Raw genomic sequence first — 22,534 nt, forward strand, 5'->3', positions numbered from 1 at the left:
TTTACATTAGAGATCTTTCTACTTGACTCTACTTCAGTTTTACAGTTCGTTTGTTTGCAGCTTGGTGAAATACAAGCAAAAAAAGTAGAGGCTCCTTGTAAAATAATACAGATAACCTAAGATGGCTGCCAAAATCCGGCTACTGGTCAAAAGGGAGGAGGGGCCGGTAGACATAAGATGAGAGAATATGGCTCCTCATTCCTCCAACTGGAATAACAACAGAAAGCAAAACCTTTTGCATTTCAGATCAGCAGCATCCTCTTTAGGAATACAAAGCAGCTTATTTTCTATTTCCAATACCATGAAGTATGTCAGAATACATCTGCGAACATTTTTCTGAGAGGGTTGGAGTATTCTTCACATTGTCAAGGAGTCCATGTCCAAAAATGTTGAAGAACCATTGAATTAATGACCCAAACATAAAAGGGGGAACGAGGGCTGTGGTCCAAGATTAGGTGAAGTGTCGGGAAGCACAGAATCAAAATGGGACAAGGGTGCAAGAACAGAGAGGACTTTGGGAGGCAGGTTGCTTGCCTCTTGGTTGGTGCATCTTTAGAACGGATCTCACCTACAGTTTCGGTATCAGAAATGGCAAGTGCTGGCATCTAGCCTGGTAGAGCAGATGAAGGCTGACACTGTGTGTGAGGAGAGACTGGCAGGAAGGGTTTGTTTAGGATGAGGATTCTTGGAATATTCCGAGGTGTGGCATAGGCCCTATTTACGGGTCAGGCTCTCACAAGACTGCTGATACAGAGGATGCCCTCCTATGGATTACCTAAATCACGCATTCTTGATCAAACCTTGAGTTCTAAGAATGGTATAATATTACATTCTTCCACTGAGTGTCTCTTACGATTCATTTTTTTCCACTTTTCTCCACCTTTAGAAAGCATTTGCCTGTGCCGAGGAAGACGATGGCCAGGAAGCAAACGATTGCTTGCTGATCTATGATAACGAAGGAAAAGGTGCCCCTGGTTCTCCCGTCGGCTCCCTGGGTTGTTGCAGTTTTATTGCTGATGAGTTTGATGACAGCTGCTTGGACTCACTCAGTTCCAAATTTAAAAAACTTGCAGAGATAAGCCTTGGGATGGATGATGAAGCCAAAAACTCTCAGCCACCCACCAAAGAGAGTGGCTCTGGGATTGAATCCCGTGGCCAATCCGTACAAGTCCAGCAGTCAGAATCTGTTAGGTACCAGATTTTGCCAGGCAGCCAGGGAGCGTCTGCTGTGTCTGCTTCTGGCTCTGTCCTCCAGCCAGCCATTTCCATCCTTGACCCTTTGCAGCATGGTAGCTATTTGGTAATGGAGACTAGCTCAGCTGCTGGTTCCTACGTGCAGCCTTCCACTGCAGTCTTTGATCCACTTCTCACATAAAATGTAATAGTGACGGAAAGAGTGATTTGTCCCATTTCCAGTGTTCCTGGCCACCTACATGGTCTGGCAGAGCTACAAGGGTCAGGTCGTAAAATCTGTACAGAAGATCCTTGTTCCCTTCTGATGTGACCAGAATGAACTGGAATTATATACTGGCCAAATATGGATATTTGAACCAAATTATTCAAAATAGCATAGCAAATCTCACAGTATTGGTCTGATTTGGCACTTATTTGCTACTCTTATAAACTGATCATGATTACAGTCTAAATTGTCTAGTTTATATCCCCAAACTGGATGTGTTGTCACTCTTACTTCTCAAATACTATTCAAGTCCTAGTAAATCTTAATGTTTTACAAAAGAAATCTTGAGATCATATTCAGTGGGAAATTTTCCTAATAATTTTTAAACTTCAAATGCCATGTGTTTTAGTGGATTAAGTGCTTGGAGTCAAGAGCCCCAGTTGTTGAATCTTTCACCTTTTCTTATATCATTAATAATGATATGGTCATAAGGTCTTTGCTAAAGTATTTTGAGCTGCTTGGAAAAAAGGAGGTAGTTGCAGTTGAATTTTTGCTATCTTCTTGGTGCTGGGAGACCCTGTGTACATCTTTTGCTCAAGCTAATGGTATTGGTTTATGCATTAAACTCGCTGCATCTATATTCCTTATATTCTCACAATAAGACAATTTTGAAATAGAAGTATCATAGAAAACTTAGGAAAGTTTAATATGGTATAAATATTTTGTGTTTTATTAAATCACCTTGAAAGGATCTACCTAAAGAAAATATTTTACATTAAGCTCCTCCCTACACACTTCTCAGTAACAGTAATCCTGTGTTAATAGTCTTTGAAAATTACTCTTTATTTTTTAAATGTCAGTAGGTAGCTGTAACTTACATATCACTTATAGTGATGTTTATCTTGTTAACTGTGTCTACAGACTTCATGGGAACACAAAACATGGCTTTTCTCATAAGCAAAAGAGGCCTCTGACTAGAATAACACATAGTGAAATTTGTGAATGTGTATTATACACAGTGTTTCTGGTCAAAAAGCGATACAGAAAGGAATTATCAGTAACTCTATTTTATTAAGTCTCACTCCTTTTAAATTAAGCTGCTACCGCAATTTAATTCTTGAGCGTAACAATGTTAGGTAAGCGAGGGCTTAAAATATGTCATTTCAGGGGCATTACCCTGATGGCAACGCAGTTCTTCAAATCATTTCTGATCATTCAAGGTCTTCAGCCTTTAGCCCATAGAGAGCACCCTACCTCTTATCAACTTTTTTGTCCTTAACTAAGTCTATACAAGGTCATCGTCTGGCTCTATGCTCTATTATCTCTAATTGTATATAAAATAATCCTTTCTGGCTTTTGCCATATTCAAAACCTATATTTGTTTTTTAGATGGAATGCAAAGTAATAAAGTGTTGTTTTTTTTTTTTTTAACCCAGAAGTGTACAGTCCTGAGGGTTCCTGGGGGGGAAGAAACCCCCTAAACGTCCTTACATCTAGCATTCTTCCCTCTTCCTGGTGCCATGACCACCAGGAAGGCATGTGCTAAGACAGCCCGAGAGGCACAGACAATCTGTTCTTCCAAGACTAGGCGGCTGTGGCAACAAGGCCTGCAGGGTGCCCATCTTGAAGTGAGGGGAGCTAGACCCTTTGGAGCAGCCTGCCAGGTCCTGAGGAAGTCACCTTGCTGTTACCACTGGGGCCTCTTCTCAATAGAGGGGTCTTGCTCTGAGGTCTAGAACACAGAGTTGACTTGTGACTCTTGTTTATGCATGAGAATTAAATTAATAATCAGAATAACCCTTGTTCCAAGTTCAAATGTGTTTTCAGGATCCTCAAAGTATTTTAACATTGCCTCTTAAAATCCAACTTATGAAATGAGAATTTTGCTTCGTTGTCAAACTGCAGAGGAAACTATGACATAGTAGTAAAGACTAATAAGGGAAAAATTGAAATTAAAGGAGTTTTAAAATAAAAATAGATCAATCTTGTCTAGGAGGACCTAAAATTGATTTGCCATGTAAATGAAATTCAAAGCAAAAATGTATCTGTATTTTTTCACTAAAAATAAAAATTGTTTTCAACAGAAAAACTTTTTAAAAACTGTCTTTTGACTTAATGTATTATAATTTTTAAACAGTATATACTAAAACTTTAACAGTCAAACATTGTTATAATAAAACTGTTTTGCAACAAATTTATGAGTACTTCCTTAACCATTTAGCAAAAGCTGAACTACTCTCTGCAGTTAATAACTGTTAAGAAATATGATGTAAAAAAGAGATTGCACATGCATTTTTATCAGTATTCTACATTGTTTTTCTAGCTGATACTTTTTCTGCGTCCTCCCAGGCAGGAAGGAAGTACTGGGGGACTCAGGATCTCTTCTTTGGGTAGAAATGGTGCTGGATAAGGTGCTGGACGAGGTCAGGGCAGGCTTATTAACTGGATGATTTAACTCATTTATTATTTGTTTGGTAATTTGGAATGGTCTCTCAGGCAAAAAAATTGACATTCTATGAAGACTCAGAGAGAAGTTGAAGTAAAGAGAAAGTAAGGTTTCCAGCCTAACATGGTGACAAAAATGTACCATGACCTTGGGGACAGCCATCAGCCCCTGCGGTGAGTTTGTCTCCCAGTAAATGCCTGTTATTTTTATGTCTTCCTTTAAAGGGATGCCACAAAACAACTCCCTTCAGAACTCAGATCTTGCTTTGGTTGACCCTCCTCATTCTTAAATGCAGACAATTCAACCTGGACCTGGGGTACGGGGAGCAGAAACTGGATTAGAGTGAATGCTGAGTGAAGAAAGGTGGATCGCTTAACTCAGGCTTCCAAATCAATCTCAGGAAAATGAAAGCTACGCAGGTAAATTCCAAAAAAATCACCAGTTCCTCTTCTTCACAGAAAGTTGAACGAATAAAACCAGCAAGATCAGTTTCTCCTATCTTAATTTTCAGAAATCAAGTAAGAGTGTAAAGGAGTACATTCAACTGACTAGCTTCACTGCAACTAGCAAATAAGAAACAACTAGCAATTAAGTAAAAATTACGGATCTTTCCTTCTTGTTATTAGCAATCCAGTATTTTCTCAACTCCTTTACTGAGTCTACAAAGAGTAATTCTGAATCCGTGATTAAGACTTGCTCAACAGCACAGTCTGAGATCATTTTTATGTAAGGGGGATAACTGATGAGAAAAGAAGACAATTATTTAAATTCCAGGTGCCAGAAACAACACGTTTTCCACAAAGAACACTGAGCTTTCTTCTGCTTTGCCTGATCCAGAGTGCACTACAATTCCCTCCATGACAAGACATAGGCCATTCCAGGTTGGTGTCTTTGCTTTCTTTTTCTTTTATACACGGACTTTTTTTTTTTTTTTACAAATGCAAAAAAAAAAAAAAATCTAAGCACAATGCAGGTGTAGTTAAAACTCAAGATAGTGATGGTCTAAAAGTGCAAAGGGTGCAGTTACCAGAGCAGGAAGAAGCGTGACATTGGTGAGGGCTACCAGATGGCCAAGAAACTTATATTCTAATTTATTTTTTACCGTAGCCCTGAGATTACAGTCACAAAAACAGAGACCCAGAGGAGCAAAGTAACTTCCTCAAAGTCATACAAGTGACACAAATCTAATTGTATTATTATAATTTATAATATATTTCAATATATTTATTATAATAAATATATAATTATTATTATTTATAATATACTTCTAAAATATTTATAATAATAAATATATAATATTTATTATATTATAATAATATTATTATATTGCTGAATTATATTATTCAGCAATAATAATACTTATTACTCTCTCAGAATAATCTGTTTATTTTCAGCTCTGACTTGAGTAGAACATGAAAAATTGGAAAGAAAACAATGAAAGTTATACAATAAAAAGATTATAAATCTAGATATAATTCTAAAGATTAAAGAAGCAGTACAATGTAGGCATATATATGTATACATATATACAATTGAAAGGTAGAGATAGAAAGATAAAAAGGTAGGGATAGATGAAAGAATGTAAATACATGATTTGTTGCTGTTTTGAAAAATATTTGGGTTTATTTTTCAGGTCACAGTGAGCAGTTCTCCTCCACATTTAATAACAGAAACAAGCTACCTGGAAGTCATGGAATCGCTTTTCCGGTAAACTCCTGAGACTTACTTTGACAGCCCACTATTTAGAAGAGGTTATGTGACATGTGTCTAGATATAAAAAATAACTTTATATTTAAAATTTTTTATTTGATATTTATATATATTGCAAAATGATCACTACAATAAGTCTAGTTAACATCTGTCACCACACATAGTTACAAAAAAATGTCTTTTCTTCCAATGAGGACTTTTAAGATTTTAGCAACTTTCAAATATGCAGTTCAGTATTATTAACTATAGTGATCCTGCTGTACATTACATCCCCAGGACTTATGTATTTTATAGCTGGAAGTTTGTACCTTTTGATCCCCTTCACCCATTTTGCCCATCTCTCAACCCCTTACCTCTGGCAACCACCAGTCTGTTCTCTGTATCTATGAACTGGGTTTTTGTTTTGTTTTTTTAAAATAATAACTTTAAATGGTTCCTTATGTTTTCTGTGAGCTGAATTTTTATTAAATTAGCAACAGTAAATTTTGTATGAAAACAGAACATCAAATTATGATAAAAGCCAAACACTGATATTGAAAGAATACGTCCTCATTTCCTTAGAAGGCAGAGAAAGTATTTATATTCTTTCATAATCAAGAGAAGATTGCAAAGAAGTTTCTTAATTATAAAGCAATACAGAATCAGGTAATCTTGGATTTATTTAAATGACATAATGGTATGGTTTCTACACCTGCAAGGAGGCATTGTTACTAAGCCAAAAATGAGTATTTAAACAGAAAATGTGAGATTAACTTAGTCATGGCTTCCATGTCCTACTGACTGGTATTGATAATAAGGTTGTATGGTCCTAACTAGGAGGAGACACACACACACACACACACACACACACACACACACACACACACATGCACACATATGCATACATATTTGCCTCCGGTAACTATGTAGCTTGGTATAGCTGAAGCAGTATCTTGCCATCATCCAACCCATGGACCAGACACTAATGCTCAGTGGTACTGCAGAAACAAAGTTTATATATATATATATATATATATATACACACACACAATACAAGGAGTCTACTCTCTAGATGTATGATTAAAAAGAAAAGAATCACCTAAATTTTCCACCTAAATTTCTTCAGGTAAGACACAATGAAGAGGCCTTGCTTGACCAAACTTTTAATTATTCTCATCCAGGGCTGACACCCACAACTTTTGATTAGTAAAAACATGTGAAATAAGAAATGGAGCTATTAGTCAAAGGTACAAAGTTTCGGTTGTAACTGACGAATAAGTCCTAGAGACTAATGTATAGCATAGAGCCTATACTTAAAAATACTGTATTGTATACTTAAAATTTTGCTAAGAGGTAAGTCTTATGTCAGGTGTTCTTGTCACACACAAAATAACAGTAACAAACAGAAGGGCAGGAGGAAACTTTTAAAGGTGATAAATAGGTTTATGGTATAGATTGTGGTAATGGTTTCATAGGTTTATACTTATCTCCAAACTCAGCAAGTTGCATACATTAATTATGTACAACTTTTTGTATGTCAAAAAAAATTTAATGTATAGTAAACCCTTAGTCTAATAAATTTTGACAATATTTTTCTTCATCTTCCCTTTTCCTCTCAACTGTTATAATCTGCTATGGATTCTTCCTCAGAAGATATTTTATGGCTGCTAATGTTTGAAATCTAAGTTGATTTTCTAACTAGCCACTCTTTCTATACACATTTTCTTGGACCCTGGAACTGTCCTCTTTGTGCTGGTCTTTGAATATTCTTTTGAATTGCAAACCAACAACAAAGGCATATGCTGTCAGGATGATCCAAGACCTTCTCTATGCAACACTCTCCCAGGGCCTCCAGAACAAGCCAATGCATGCTATTGCCACCTTTGCCAACTCTAGCTAGGGAAAGATGTCTCCACTGAAAGAACAAATCAGGAGGTGTTATTGAATATTTTGATAGGAAACTGTGAGCTGTCAGGCAAAGAAAACCTGCTAGTTTGCATAAAATGAAAACTTACTACTGGAGGACCTAAGAGAAAATTTTTAAATTTCATTCCATCTGTTAGTCAATCAAAAATAACTGTATATTGGGCTTCCCTGGTGGCACAGTGATTGAGAGTCCGCCTGCCGATGCAGGGGATACGGGTTCGTGCCCCGGTCCGGGAGGATCCCACATGCCGCGGAGCAGCTGGGCCCATGAGCCATGGCCGCTGAGCCTGCACGTCCGGAGCCTGTGCTCCACAACGGGAAAGGCCACAACAGTGAGAGGCCCGCGTACCGCAAAAAACAAAACAAAACAAAAAAACAAAACAAAATAAAAAATAACTGTGTATTATATTTTAATGACTAACAAAAGATAAACTTGAAATTTTTGTTTTGTTTTGTTTTTCAACTGTGTGTTTTAAATTAATGGTTAAGAGTTCAGGCTTTGGAGACAAAGTACTTGAGTTCAAATCCCAGCTTCACCATTTACTAGTTGTGTGTCTTTGGCAAGTTACTTACCTCTTTGCACCTCTCTGGATTATTGTTATAGAGATAATAACATTCCCTACCTCATGAGGTTTCTGTAAAGAAGTTACAAGAATGCACTTGGGACACAGCACTCATAAAGATTTGAAATAAAAATAATTATTACTATTTTTTCAATCTTTAAAATGAACTCAAAAAGTTGAGTGGTGACATACAAAACTACTGAAACCATACAAACTCAAAACATCTATATTATCCGATCCTAAGTCCTGTTTTACAGATGCTCAAACAGGCTGAAAAGTAATTTGTCCAGGGCTTCCCTGGTGGTGCAGTGGTTAGGAATCCGCCTGTCAATGCAGGGGACACAGGTTTGAGCCCTGGTCCGGGAAGATCCCACATGCCGCGGAGCAACTAAGCCCGTGCGCCACAACTACTGAGCCTGTGCTCTAGAGCCTGTGAGCCACAACTATTGAAGCCTGTGCGCCCTAGGGCCCGTGCTCCACAACAGAGAAGCCACTGCAATGAGAAGTCCGTGCACCGCAACGAAGAGTAGCCCGTGCTCGCCGCAACTAGAGAAAGCCCGCGTGCAGCAACAAAGACCCAATGCAGTCAAAAATAAATGAATAAATAAATAAATTTTAAAAAGAAAAGTAACTTGTCCATCAAAGGTAGAGTTAGGAATTAACTAGGCCAATTCTATTCTTGTGATTCCAAACTGTCACTGTAATATTTCTTTTTCACTAATCTTTTGCCTAACCACAGAACTTGTCCTGTCTACTCTACTCTGCACTGGAAATTCCTCTGAATACACAAGCAAATAGAGATGAATTCATTCAAATCAAATTGTGACTTGTAGCCAAACAAGTAATGAGAATTTGACCAGCTGACTGCAATATTTCAGTTGAGCTCCCTTGGAAAAGGACAGAATGGGAGGCTTTCTTACCCTAAGAGTTCTAACTATGTCATTTCCACCAAGTAAAATAGGGCAGCTAGGTGGCTCTGGGCAAAAAAAATAGTTACTTCCAAATTAGCATAAAAGGAATGATGCTACTGACCCAACCTCCAGTAGGATACGCATGTTAGGGAATGCTAGTAGAACATTAATTACTGTACAAAGAAAATGACCACAATTTACATCCAGTTTCTATAGGATTTATGGTGCCAAGTGAAAAGAAGTTTTATTTACAAAAGCTAGTGGATCCAACATAAAATAGAAGGAAGTTAAATTGTCTTTACCTTTGCATATTTTATTACCTTATTTCTAGAATAGGATACGCTTAATGTTTTCATAATCACTACTTCCTACTTCCTTTAAAAATCTGACCATAACTAGTTGATAAGTTTTTTAATTGATAAATTAATTCACAGCAAAGTATAAATCACAGAAAATGACTTATTCTCCTCCTTGGAGTATACACCTTTAATACTCAAATATCTGCAGTCTCAAAAAACAAAGTGAAATTTCATTATCATTAGGTCATAGGTCAGGAGGTGGAGTGTTTAGTGCACGGACACTTTCCTGTCAAATCACATATGTGGCACCTATCTGTCCATATAGGACCACGGATCACACCTGAGATTCAGGTTTCACATTCTGACCAATTGACCTAATGCATCTAGTCTCTAAGAAATAAAAGTAAATAAAATGTTCCATAGAAATTCCATCATCTTTTTATTCCTGAAGCCTAGAATAAAACTTGTCCTCTGATTTAAACAAAATTTTTGGTTTTAGATGGCTTATTCATACTTCTAAAGTGAAAATCCGAGTTATAAAGGACAATAAACCATACTCTACGGACTTGAGATTCCTATTATTGAAAATTCCAAGGTCCAAACAATGGAAACTCACAATGGCACTTTTATGAACCATAAAACAATTCTTCCATATGACCCTTCACATGGATTTTTCTTTGTTCAACAAGTTTTCCCTGTAATACTGCTCTGCTTAACTTGTTGTCATAAATTTACTGATTACTTCAGATGAATGTTCTAATCCTAAAGTTAAGCAAGAAGTACAAGGATACACTCTCTTCTTCTTTCATACCCACAGGAGAGTTAGTCACAAGAAGTCTTTGTTGGCTGACTTACCTTTATTGTAGCTGAGTCTGCGTGAAATGGGTGTGACTCTCTCCAAAGGTATGAATCATTCAGACATTGTTTCAGTAGAAGTTAAGAGAGGTCCACCTAAAAAAATGTTATAGCAAATTAGCAGACAATTTCCTTGTAAAATAAGAGGTCTGCTTTCAAGGCATATAGTAATGTTCATAATAAACACTATGATTTAAAAAAAATCTTTAACCACAAATGTCCTCAGACCAGCTGGTAAGGGTTACTGTGATCGTTAAAACTAAAGTATCAGGAGCAATTTTTTTCCCACTGCCTTTTTTGTATCACAGTTTTGCTTAACTCGTTTGATAATGTTTGAACATATTTCTGTCTAATAAAATTTCTAAATGGGAACTAGAGGAGGTGATGAAACTCAAACTAGGTCCACCGCAAAAAAAAAAAAAAAAAAAAGTACAGTTCAAGCAAAACGGATTTAAGAACACTTTCCTGAAATGCTCACATACCTGGGACTTTTTTTTTTTTTTTTTTTTTTTTTTTGCGGTACGCGGGCCTCTCACTGTTGTGGCCTTTCCCGTTGTGGAGCACAGGCTCCTGACGCGCAGGCTCAGAGGCCATGGCTCACGGGCCCAGCCACTCCGCGGCATGTGGGATCCTCCCGGACCGGGGCACGAACCCATGTCCCCTGCATCGGCAGGCGGACTCTCAACCACTGCTCCACCAGGGAAACCCTACCAGGGACATTTTGATTTTCTTTCTTATGATATCTGAAAGACTGCTTCAACTCTCCTATTTCCTGGGTGTGTACAGATGTAACTGAGTTAATTAAATTATTATTTATCATATTAAAAGATTTTCAATTGCTTATACTATAAAAGTAAAGTTATAGAAGTAATTTGCATTTGTAATGTCAAATTTGGGATTCAAGAATAACAATATCATAACTTTTGCTCAGCAGGGTAGTAGTTCCCAATATTTCTTCTGTGTAGTACGTGTGACAAACGACATTCACAAGCTCACACCCTCCCATGGACAAGCTCACCCTCAGGCTCCATTTGCCTCCCCCGCTGGAATCAACCCTTTCTCCACCCAAGGGGGATGTCAAAAATGCAAGTAAGTAACATCATTAAGGAATAACTTTAAATGTGCTCTAATGATTTTAACAAGTAAATCAATCACAAATTTCAGAACTTGATAATTAATAAGCTACTGCATCGACTTGCATGGTACAAAAGTTTTTTAAAAACCACCAACAACGTTAGTTTTGAAAGTAAATTAAAATCAGTTAATTTCTTTGAATCCTTGTTTTTTCTTTAACATGGAAATTGTTATTTATTTTGAAATTTTGCTTCTCTCTACTACAGTATTTATAATCATCAGTCAGATCATTTTGAAAAGGTCTTTAAAGCCAGTATTTTACTTCCACCTTTGCTCTCCAAAACCATTGCATCGCTTCTATATCACTTTTTCCTGATATGCAAGAATGTCACTTGTCTACGTGCAAATGAATGAAGTAACCGCCGAGAAACCGGTATTCTTTTCTGTCTTCTGAGGGGTTTTCTGGTGGATCTCCCTAGGCTCATTAGTCACATTTGGGTCAGCATGATGGTTTCTGTCTGACACTCTCGGTAAACACTCTTGTGCTGCCCGTAAGCCCTACAAGTCCTGTCACACAGTCCAGGGCTGCTATTAGCAACCAAACTCTCCTCCTCTCTTCCCCAGCCACTGCTACTTCCCTTATCTTTCCAAGAATTCCTATAAACAAACCCTAGGGTGAAATCAAAGCTAGAGATTTATTCTGAAATTTTTTTCAGAAAACGTAGGTGGAGAGATAAAATCAACACTGTAATGAATGCTAACTTTGTTCACCTCCAGAGGGAAAAGGGATTTTCCATATTGTTTATGGTTTCTGGTTTCGCACTTTGCTCCCCCTGTAAGGAAGGGCGTCTTGAAAAGGAGAAAGAACACAGAAATGTTCTCCACTGGCCTCTAAACGCCTCAAACTTTATACTGTTCGGGAAGCCTTGGCAGGCCCACCTGTGATAAAATTGTGAGGTAGGGGGATTTTGCCCACAGTGAAGCAGGCCTCCCAGCACACCCACACCTCAGTTTGGTGACATTTACTCATGTCCTTCCAGGAATATAATGCTCTCTTCTCTTTTCCCCTTTACCCTCATTTTACACACACACACACCTATCCTCCAAAATAACCTTGAAAATATTGGGTTGGCCAAAAGGTTTGCTCGGTTTTTTTCCCTAAGATGGCTCTAGTAGCACTTAGTTGTCTTTAACTTCATTGAAACAATTTTGTTAGATTGTGTGTGACAGCTGTCATATCAGCGTGCATTTAAAAAAACACTTGTGCTCGCTTTGGCAGCATATATACTAAAATTGTAACAATACAGAGAAGATTAGCATGGCCCCTGCGCAAGGATGACACGCAAATTCGTGAAGCGTTCCATATTTTTTGATTCACTTTGTTATACGGCAGAAACTAACACACCATTGTGAAGCAATTATACTCCAATAAAGACGTTAAAAAAATTAAAAAAAGGGGCTTCCCTGGTGGCGCAGTGGTTGAGAGTCTGCCTGCTGATGCAGGGGACACGGGTTCATGCCCCAGTCCGGGAGGATCCCACGTGCCGCGGAGCGGCTGGGCCCGTGAGCCATGGCCGCTGAGCCTGCGCGTCCAGAGCCTGTGCTCCGCAACGGGAGAGGCCACAACAGTGAGAGGCCCGCGTACAGCAAAATAAATAAATAAATAATTAATTAAAAAATTAAAATAAAAAATTTAAAAAGACATCAAAATTGGTGAATTTTTGTGTAGCCATTTCATTATTGAAGGTGGAAGAAAAAAAGCAACATTTTTGGCATATTATGCTTTATTATTTCAAGAAAGATAAAAACGCAATCAAAAACGCAAAAGATTTGTGCAGTATATGGAGAAGGTGCTGTGACTGATCGAATGTGTCAAAAGTGGTTTGTGAAGTTTTGAGCTGGAGATTTCTCACTGGATGATGCTCTACGGTTGGGTAGACCAGTTGAAGTTGATAGTGATCAAATCAAGATATTAATTGAGAAAATCAACGTTATACCACGCGGGAGATAGCCGACATACTCAAAATATCCGAATCAAGCACTGAAAATCATTTGCACCAGCTTCGTTATGTTCATCGCTTTGACGTTTGGGTGCCATATAAGTTAAGCGAAAAAACCTTCTTGACCATACTTCCACATGTGATTCTCTACTTAAACTTGATGAAGACGTTCCATTTTTAAAACAATCTGTGACGGGCGATGAAAAGTGGATACTGTACAATAACGTGGAACAGAAGAGATGGTGGGGCAAGTAAAATAAACCACCACTAACCACACCAAAGGCCGGTCTTCATCCAAAGAAGGTGATGTTGTGTGTACGGTGGGATTGGAAAGGAGTCCTCTATTATGAGCTCCTTCCAGAAAAGCAAACGATTAGTTCCAACAAGTACTGCTCCCACTTACACCAATTGAAAGCAGCACTCAATGAAAAGCGTCTAGAATTAGTCAACAGAAAATGCATAATCTTCCTTCAGAATAACTCAAGACCACATGCTTCTTTGATGACCAGGCAAAAACTGTTACAGCTTGGCTGGGAAGTTCTGATTCATCCGCCATATTCACCAGACATTGCACCTTCGGATTTCCATTTATTTCAGTCTTTACAAAATTCTCTTAATGGAAAAAATTTCAATTCCCTAGAAGACTGTAAAAGGCACCTGGAACAGTTCTTTGCTCAAAAAGATAAAAAGTTTTGGGAAGATGGAATTATGAAGTTGCCTGAAAAATGGCAGAAGGGTGAATACGTTGTTCAATAAAGTTCTTGGTGAAAATGAAAAACGTGTTTTATTTTTACTAAAAAACCAAAGGCACTTTTTGGCCAACCCAATATATTCACTATTCTTTCATTCACATGTTCCACTAGTATATAATGAAGACCTACAATGGATCAGGCACTGTTTAGGTGCTGAATACATAGCAATTCATAGAGAAAAACACCAGCCCTCATGAAGTTTACATTCTAATGAATGGTGACAGATAATAAGTAAATGCACAGTCTTTTAAATTGTGATGTGCCAAGAAGAAAAATGAAGTGGGAAAGGGCGATGGGGAGCCCTGGGGGTGGGAACAATTATAATTTTTATATGGGTGGTCAGAGAAGATCTCACTGATAAGGTAATATTTGAGGGGAAAAAAGTGAAGAGTGAGGAAACCTGGTACATGTCTGGAGCAGAACCTTCTCAGGAAAAGGAACAGAGAGTACAAGGACTCTGAGGTGGAGCATGCTTGGTGTATCTGTGGTGTCATGTTGTGATGTAAATAACTGATAAGAGATTAGCATGCCACCCTCCCAGGAATATGCATGTATCAGCCAAGGGAACCTTCAGCTCAAGGATTTCAGACCTTAGTCAGTAGGAGGGAGAGGCATTCTGATGGGCCATGAAGACCTTGCTGAGGTTTTCTAGACAATCGTTGCTTTGTACACACCTCAATTCAGCATTATTATAGCCTCATCACCTTGTAAAACTAGTGTATGATTTATTTCGAAAAAGAATCTCTGACGATGTTGGTTCAGCACTCTACTTAGACCCAAGGATAGACAATTCTGTTTTCTTTGCTGAGCCAAATCTCATTTTGCAACTGTAGTGTCTTCCTCTAATTCTCTGGTCTGTGAACACTGCTGACAATTTCATTATTTTGGTTCGGGACTTTGCATCTGAGGAGTCGGTCCTCATCTACAGACTCACGAGGAGGAGCCTCTGGGAAACAGCTCAGCTAGAGCCTGTGACTCACTGCGTGCGGCTCTCTATCAGGCAGGGTGTTGGCGATGACTGTTCACCAAAGATAAGCTGGCTTCTTTGTGCTAGACCACGGGGCTGGCAGTCTACTGGGTTTGATTATTACTCTGTAAGTTCTAGCTCAGAAAGGTAGCAAAGCTTTTCCCACCCTGTTGTTAGAGGCCCCACCCCACAAATCAGCCAGTGCTGTTCTCTTACTGCCTAAGGCAGAGGCCGCTCTTGGCCCAGCTAACTGGAGAATCCATGAAAATTTCAACATCCTGACACCTAGTGTCTGTGATGTCCCTCTTGCCTTGGCCTCTATGGAAAAAGACCATGATTCCTTCTCCAGGACAAAGGGGAAGGATGATCCTCTCCCATTTCTCCACTCCTAGTGTGATACACTCTCTTCTCAACCTGACCCTGAACTCCTCCAGCTTTGCCTTGTCCATGTCCTTCCTGCCACATTCAACTCCCGAGATACTATATCCCAGACACTTTGACCTCTTAATTATCAGCCAGGCCACTGTGAAACTCTGACTCACACCCACCATCCGCTACCCCTCTCCAGCTCTTGGGCTGCAGTATCGTTGGGGGAAACAGACAAACACCCACCAACACACGTGCATGTGTGTGTGTGCACATGTATGCGTGTGCATCTCACACACACACACACACACACACACACACACACACACACACACACACGATCCCGGACCAACATTTTCTGACCAGATCCACTATTAATCCATCCAGAGTGGATATTTCAAACACCTTCCCCCTATAACTCTCCTTTTCCACTTGTAATTAGTTCCTTCCATGTGGGCTTGGTTCAACAAACCTTTTTTTTTTTTTTTTCCTTTAAGGTAAAGTAGCTTTATCTTTTCTTAAAATTTAATTAATTTATTTTTTATACAGCAGGTTCTTATTAGTTATCTATTTTACACATATTAGTGTATATATGTCAATCCCAATCTCCCGATTCATCACCCCACCACCCCACTTCACTCCACTTTCCCCTCTTGGTGTCCGTACGTCTGTGCTCTACATGTGTCTAACAAATCTTTATTGATCATCTAATATGTGCTGGACACGAGGGGCTGGGCCCACTATGAATATGATATGGCCTCTGCTCTTAAAGAAGTAACAATCTTGAGAAAGGAAAACAATCGAAGTAGCAGACAGGAATGAACTAACCATAAACCACAGTGTGACTGCTGCTATGTAGGTTGTGTGAGTCACTTTGAACACAGCCACAGAGAATGAAAGGAAAGTTAAGTACAATAATTGGAGAGAATGCAAAAAGGAGAATTGAGGATGACTCTCAGGTTCCTGGCTTGGGTGACCAAGTTGACAAGGCATATGAGGAAGTAGCAAGCTTGAGCTGGAGAGGTATAGAGGGATAGGGAAATCTTTTTTGTCAGTATGCTGAATTTGATATCCTTACAAAAGTATTATGGTAGTTCGATGTCCCTATGAAATGTCCAAATGGTAATGTCCCATGTTAGAAGCTCAGAAGAGAAAACTGATGGATCTGCACAATGGGAGTGGCTACAGAGTCGTGCTAGGTACCAAGTAAGAAGAAAAGATAGAAAGGACTCAAAAGGCATAAACACTTAACAGGTTGGCAGAGAATAAGAAATGTATTGAGAAAGAATAGTCGAAAAGAAAGAAAATTAGGTGACTTTCTGCCTCCTAAATCTACCTGCAAATATGTTCTCATTTCAAACTACTTGCTGGACTTTTCTCATTGGATATTGCTCTAATATCTCAAATTCAATTTTCACACACACACAAAAGTCTTTACTTCTGACTTTCCTGTTTGTGTCAACGTTATGAAAAAAAAAATGCTTTTTTCTCAGATAAATCTGAAACCCCTGACTCTTCACCAACAGCCTTTATGCTTTGAGTTACTCAGTCCTCACAGGTTCAATGTCTCCTTCACAACTATTCATCCTTTAAGAATCAGCTCACCACACCACTCCACCCCAACCTCACGGTCCAAAGCATGAGTTAGGTACTCTCTTCCCTACGTTTGCTTTATACCGTGCAAACAGTTCTACCACTGCACTTATAACAGTCTATGTTAGGTATAGCTATACTATTTCATAAGCATCTATTTTTGTTTCTTGGATTACTTATCTTTGTATTGACAGTAAAATGCAAATTAAATATTTGGTGAACAGAGACAAACTAAATGTTGAACAAATGAGTGGAACTAAACCAGAAAACAAACTCCTCCTCTTTTCGCCCTTCTCCCTTGACCTAGATACGTGTCATAGTTTTTCCTGTATCCACATACCCTTTATTTTTTTCGTTTTTTAAATTGAGATATAGTTTATGTACAATATTATACAAGTTACAGGTGTGCCATATAGTGATTCACAATTTTAAAGGTTATGCTCCATTTATAGTTATTATAAAATATTGGCTATATTCCCTGTTTCACATGCCCTTTATTAATCAACATTCTATGAGAAAGCTTCTTGACTGTCATAACCAGTTTTTGTTGGTCTTTATGAAAACTTTTTTTTAACATTTTTGTTTTAGATAATACTAAGAGATGATTCTAATAAGCTAATCACCTGTGTGTACATGTGAAACAAAGTATGCTGGGAAACATAACCCAGATAGATATTTTGAATATATCTAGATATTAAAGCTAATTATTTGCACAAAGTATGTTTTTTTAACTGATGCATTATAAGTACGTGTCTTAAAAGTACATTTACCATAATGTTCAACAATTTAGGGGGAAAAACCTGCAAGTTAAACCTTTCACATCTTGTTAACACTTCAATTTACTTTAAAGCAATCAGCACTTCATTGGGAATGGCATTTGTTCTTGTGCAAAGAGATTTATGAAATAGATTGACTCTCATGCCAGCAGAAAAAAGTCAGGAGCTAGAGAACTAGCTGTGTATGATGTGACTTCCAACAAGTCCCTTCAACTCACTGAGTCATAAGTTTCAGAAGGAACTAATTCAAGAATGACATACTATGGCATTGGATTGTACACGTATTGACATCTTCTCTCAAAGCCTTACAATAAAAGTCTTATAGAGGAATACTTTCCTGAAATTGCCTTTGACAGCCTCCAGGGGAGAGTAAATAATCCAACAGAAATAAAATCTGCATTAGCTTTTCTCATTCCGGAAGCTACAATTATCTTCATTACTAAACAGAGATCAAACTCTAGATAATGAGGCATAAATACTTGCCTATAGGAGTCAGTTGCAAGAGCACTAATTTTAGGTAGGATTCCAGGGATGATTTGTGAGTGTTTTGGTAAAGCCTGCCTTGTTTAATTAGTAGCTTTCCCAGCAGTGATGGGGAATGAGAATTATCACCAACGGTGCTACCAACCACACCTAACTCAAGAGAAAGGAGTGGAAACTAGAAGACATTCTTCCCTCCTGACTCAGCTATGTAACCAACGTTTATTGAGAGTCCATCATGGGACTCAGCACTGTTCTAGTCACTGGAAACAGTGGGAAACTAAGCAGACACTCCTCCTAGATACTTTGTCCTCAGTTTAGCCACTGATACTTAAGTAACACTATGAGAAAAGTCACTGTGCATTTACTCCCTAAACAGAGGAAAATGTGGTTCTCAGCTCAAAGAGGTCCCTGGCAGCTTAGGAAGAAAAGGACTAAGGCAGAGATGGCCATTGTACTGGATCTGGAAAAGTGGCAAGATTAGAACTGGGGAAAGAAGGGTAGGAGATACTGGGGGAGGGAGAGGAAGGCACTTCTAACTACAAAAGGAACTCTACTATTTTGGCCAACTCTGATGCCAAATGTCTGGTTCTAGTAGCAAATCAACCGTTTATACATTTATAGGCTCTTCCAATACTTCATTGTCAATAATTAGCCTTTCTTAGAAGTTTCCTAATCTGTTGCTGATTCTAGAGTTTCTGTTTTTTTCGAGAAGAATCCAACTTAATATTTACACTTGCAAAAATAATAACACCACCACCATTTGTTGAACCCGGATGTGCTAGACACTACAGAACCCATCATACAGATTTTCTGATTTAATCTTCACAACAGTCCTATTTGTTGGATGCCATTAATCCCATTTGACAGATCTGGAAACTGAGGCACAGAGTGGTTGTCCAGGTCACACAGCTAAGTAACTATTGCAGACAGGATTCTGACCTCTAGTGACACTTTGTGTAAGAGATTCTGTAAATCATATGGAAGCGTATATGTTTCCCTGAAGCCCTCTAGAGTTTTCTGCCAGTCGAAGCTAGTTAACAAGGGGCCGAAGAACTGTCCATTTGGATCATGTGTGATTCTTCTAATAACGGCTTCCCCTGAGCCAGACAAGCGGCATACCTGTGGAAAGCACTGAAGGGGCCAGGGGAAGAGGTGAGAAGCCTTCGCGGAGATAACCACCCGAAATCCTGCTCCAGAATCTTCGCTCCCGGAGAGCGGGCCACACGCACCCGGCCGCGGTTGAGGACGCGGGTCCGGGCGTCACTCGTCTTTCTCCTCCGCGCCACCTGGGCCTCGCGTACAGTTACAACGCACTGAACCTTCCGGCGGCCTCGGGCGGCCGGGCCGGCTCACTGGCCGCCGCGGGCCTCGGCTGCAGAGCCCGGCCACACTCCGGCAAGAGCGGGTCGGGGAGGGGAGGACGACGGGGCGGGGCCTGCCACTCCAAGTCCCCATGCCGGGGACGTCACGGCTCCAGGTGCGTGTGCGGCGCGGGGCGGGAGTCCACCGTGCGCCTCCCTCCTCCACGCAGGTCCCACCTCAGCGCGAGCAGCTCGGCCGGGCTCCGGGCTCCCGGTTCCGGGTTCCATTTTCTCGCGGAGGCCACACCTGGAACCGCGCCTTTGGGCAGGGCCGCGCGGCCGCCGCGGGGGAGGGGACCCTCGGGGCGGGGGCGCCGGGGAGGAGCGGGCGCGCGCGCGCGCGCGCGCGCGCGGGGACGCGGGGAGCCGGCGGCGCCGAGTGGTGCTGGCGGCCCGAGACGGAGCCTGCGACGGGATGGCGCTGGGCGCGGGGGGTTCGCTGCTGCTTCTCCTGGTAAGTGCGGGGAGCAGGGGCGCGGAGCCTCGGGCGGGCCTGGGCAGCCGCGGGCGCCCGGCCCGCGCCCCGACCTGCCCGCTTCCGCCGGGCAAGCATCGGCCCGCCCGGCGCTCCCTCTTTGTGCCCCGAGGTGGGAAAGGGCCGAGCAGGCGGCGGCGAGCGCGGACCCTGCGGCTCCGCTGGGAAGGAGCGGGCGTGGGAAGCTGGCTGAAGTTCCGTTTTTCTTACCGCCACGCGCAAGCCCTGGCGCGTTTCTGTATCTGCGATCCGCGGGTGTAGTGAGCCCTGGAGCGGGGACCTTTCCTGGAGGTCGAGAGCTTTGTCCGGAGTCTCCTCAGACGGCAACATGGAGGCGGTGGGAGCAGCGGCCGCGCCTCCTCCCCGGGGCTCCCGCCACCCGGGCGCGGCAGTGACCTGGGGAAACACCTGTATTCCTAGACTGCAGGAAGGGGCCCCAAATAGTTTCTTTAATGTATTTTACAAAGTGTAATTTTTTGGTTAAAGCCACGTTACTTTTGAAATCACCCACATATAGTCTGAACTTAAAGTTCCCAAAGTTGGTGTTTTAAAACAGTCGCCTAGTATTAAAGGTAATGAACATATGTAATAGTTTTAAGATTTTTTTCCTTTTAAAAGATTACACAAAATCGATATGCAGCGCCACAGTCAAACGGGATTTTCAGAGGTTCTTAAAGGAACTGGCAAACAGTGTTCCATCTCTCGATCTGCATTTCTTATGCCTGGCTTCTACATTCAGATGGGGTTTTAAATATGTTTGTTTTGTTTGTTAAAGGAATTGTACATAATTAAGAAATGTATCTGCTTTATAAGGGTTTGCTAGATGGGTTTTGATAAAATGACAGTTATCCTGTTCATATAGGCGTGCATTCACCTTCCAGAGACTTAACTGAACAGGTATGTTCACAGAGATTAGGTACAAAATCATACTGCTTTCTTATATAATGGTGAAAATAAAAACTACAAGTACATTCTCTGTATTGAAAGCGCTAACTTCCGAAAGATTGCCTTCTCTCTATCCCAGAATTACAATGAAAGAGGGAAAATATTTTTTTTTCCTATATCTCACACAGGAAGAAACATGACTAATGAAATCTAGGGATTTCAGTGAACTCTCACTTGCGTGCTATTTAGGACCTGCGGACCTTTGGCACACCAGTTAATTTTCATGCTTTTTATCCATTTCATTTTGCCTAAATCATTGAGGTAATTTTCAATTCAAGTTTATTTTGTTAATAAAACTTTTCAAAGATAATTTGTGGTTTCCTTTTTGGCCTCCAGAGTAGCAAAGCAACTAGTTCCCTCATCATGGTACTTCCAGACTAAGGAGATTACAAAACTAGCATAGCACCTAGCTTAGTTTGAGGGTTAAATATAAAATCCTAGAAAAGAAATTGCCTTTGTTCTCAAGTGATATAACAAGCAGGCCAATTCAAGTACATTTACAGAGAAATAGGTATATAATTTAGGCATAATTTTTACTTTATCAATTCAGTATTTTTACTTTATTGAGCAGCGATTGACTGCTCCTTTGAAAAGTGATTCTAACTAACTGAATAAGCAAAATTCTTGGACACTTCTTTGTATTTTCTGCAATACTTGCACGATATGTATTTTGAGTATGTTTATTTTTGGTCAAAGAACAGTGGGCATTTTGCGCACTGATGTGTTTGAAGTTGGAAGTATAGATTTTAGTGAAGAATATTTGAAAGCAGCTATGCTGACAGAAGTACTTCTCCAGGACACAGCTCTTTTATAGAAGGTAATAGAAATTGTAGTGCGTACGGGTCAGAGTTCAGTTGTAGATCACAGGATTCACTCTAGCTAGTTAAAGCAGGAAGATATTTATTTCAGGGCATTGTGTTGATTGCATCCGTGTGGCGAGGACTGAGGAAACACTCCATTTTGAGCTGTCAGTGACTTCAGAGCCATCCATCCCGCAGAGCCTAAGCCCTTAGGGAGCTGCTGCCTCTCCTGTGATCAGGAACCAACACTGCCACCCGGCAGTGTGGAAATGGCCATGATCAGGGTGCTACTGTTGCTGCCAGCTCCGGAACCATGCCACATTTGCTAGGATGCATACCAACGAAATGTACCAGGGCTCTGCATCTTGGTACCCATGAATCTAGTACAGAATCTACTAGATGAACACTAGAACCCAGAGTAAGATAGCTGCAGAAACCCAGCTCCATCCACATCTATGCTTGCCAGCAAGAACAGCAGACACGTAGCTTCTGCTTCACTTCCTTCTTTCACATCTCACGTAGATGCTGGTTGTTGAACCTAAATCACATTCAGAACGTTAGCTGCTGGGAGTCTGATATGTGGTCTCTAGGTTTCCTCTGAAGTTCACGGAGATAAACCAGAAGCGAGATGTTGAGTGGCACCCACATAGCTATCACACAGATAGAGCCAACTCTATCAAAATGGGAAATAGAGGTAATATTGTAAATAAAGTCAGAGAACCTTTCCTCACCAAGAGTTCCTTACCTGGCAATTACCGACTCCCAGATGGTCCATAGATAGAATTCAGAAGGTCCTTAGACATGGCTGGGAATAAATTACATACCTGTTCTCACTAATGTTTAACTGAAATTTA

The 22,534-nt window shown here is 40.3% G+C and overlaps 2 protein-coding genes, 1 long non-coding RNA gene and 1 other non-coding gene across 7 annotated transcripts in view; 3 read left to right on the plus strand and 1 right to left on the minus strand.

Annotated features, from left to right (window-relative positions):
• LOC132436212 (desmoglein-3) overlaps positions 1–3,593 on the plus strand; it is a 31,516-nt gene extending 27,923 nt beyond the window's left edge. The window contains 1 exon segment of the mRNA XM_060028849.1: positions 887–3,593. Within this exon segment, the coding sequence (XP_059884832.1) occupies positions 887–1,504 (618 nt within the window). The 3' untranslated portion in view covers positions 1,505–3,593.
• The window catches only part of LOC132436214 (uncharacterized), a 263,185-nt gene that overhangs the window by 184,860 nt on the left and 55,791 nt on the right, over positions 1–22,534 (minus strand). For 3 of the 4 annotated variants that reach the window (XR_009521743.1, XR_009521744.1, XR_009521741.1), the window contains exons 1-2: positions 19,219–19,389; positions 10,089–10,184 (exon numbers count right to left, since the gene is read on the minus strand). This is a non-coding gene — a long non-coding RNA (uncharacterized lncRNA). Of the gene's footprint in view, positions 1–10,088; positions 10,185–19,218; positions 19,390–22,534 lie in introns of those variants that run through there. The other variant, XR_009521742.1, reaches the window with a different exon arrangement.
• Positions 12,426–12,532, plus strand: LOC132436688 (U6 spliceosomal RNA). Its single transcript, XR_009521841.1, has one exon. It is a non-coding gene; the product is annotated as a U6 spliceosomal RNA (small nuclear RNA).
• DSG2 (desmoglein 2) overlaps positions 19,822–22,534 on the plus strand; it is a 47,170-nt gene continuing 44,457 nt past the window's right edge. Inside the window, exon 1 of the mRNA XM_060028847.1 lies at positions 19,822–19,914. Coding sequence (XP_059884830.1) covers positions 19,876–19,914 — 39 coding nt within the window. The 5' untranslated portion in view covers positions 19,822–19,875. The remainder of the gene's footprint in view (positions 19,915–22,534) is intronic.

Source organism: Delphinus delphis, chromosome 13, assembly GCF_949987515.2.
Source record: "Delphinus delphis chromosome 13, mDelDel1.2, whole genome shotgun sequence".
In the NCBI taxonomy this organism is placed as follows: Eukaryota; Metazoa; Chordata; class Mammalia; order Artiodactyla; family Delphinidae; genus Delphinus; species Delphinus delphis.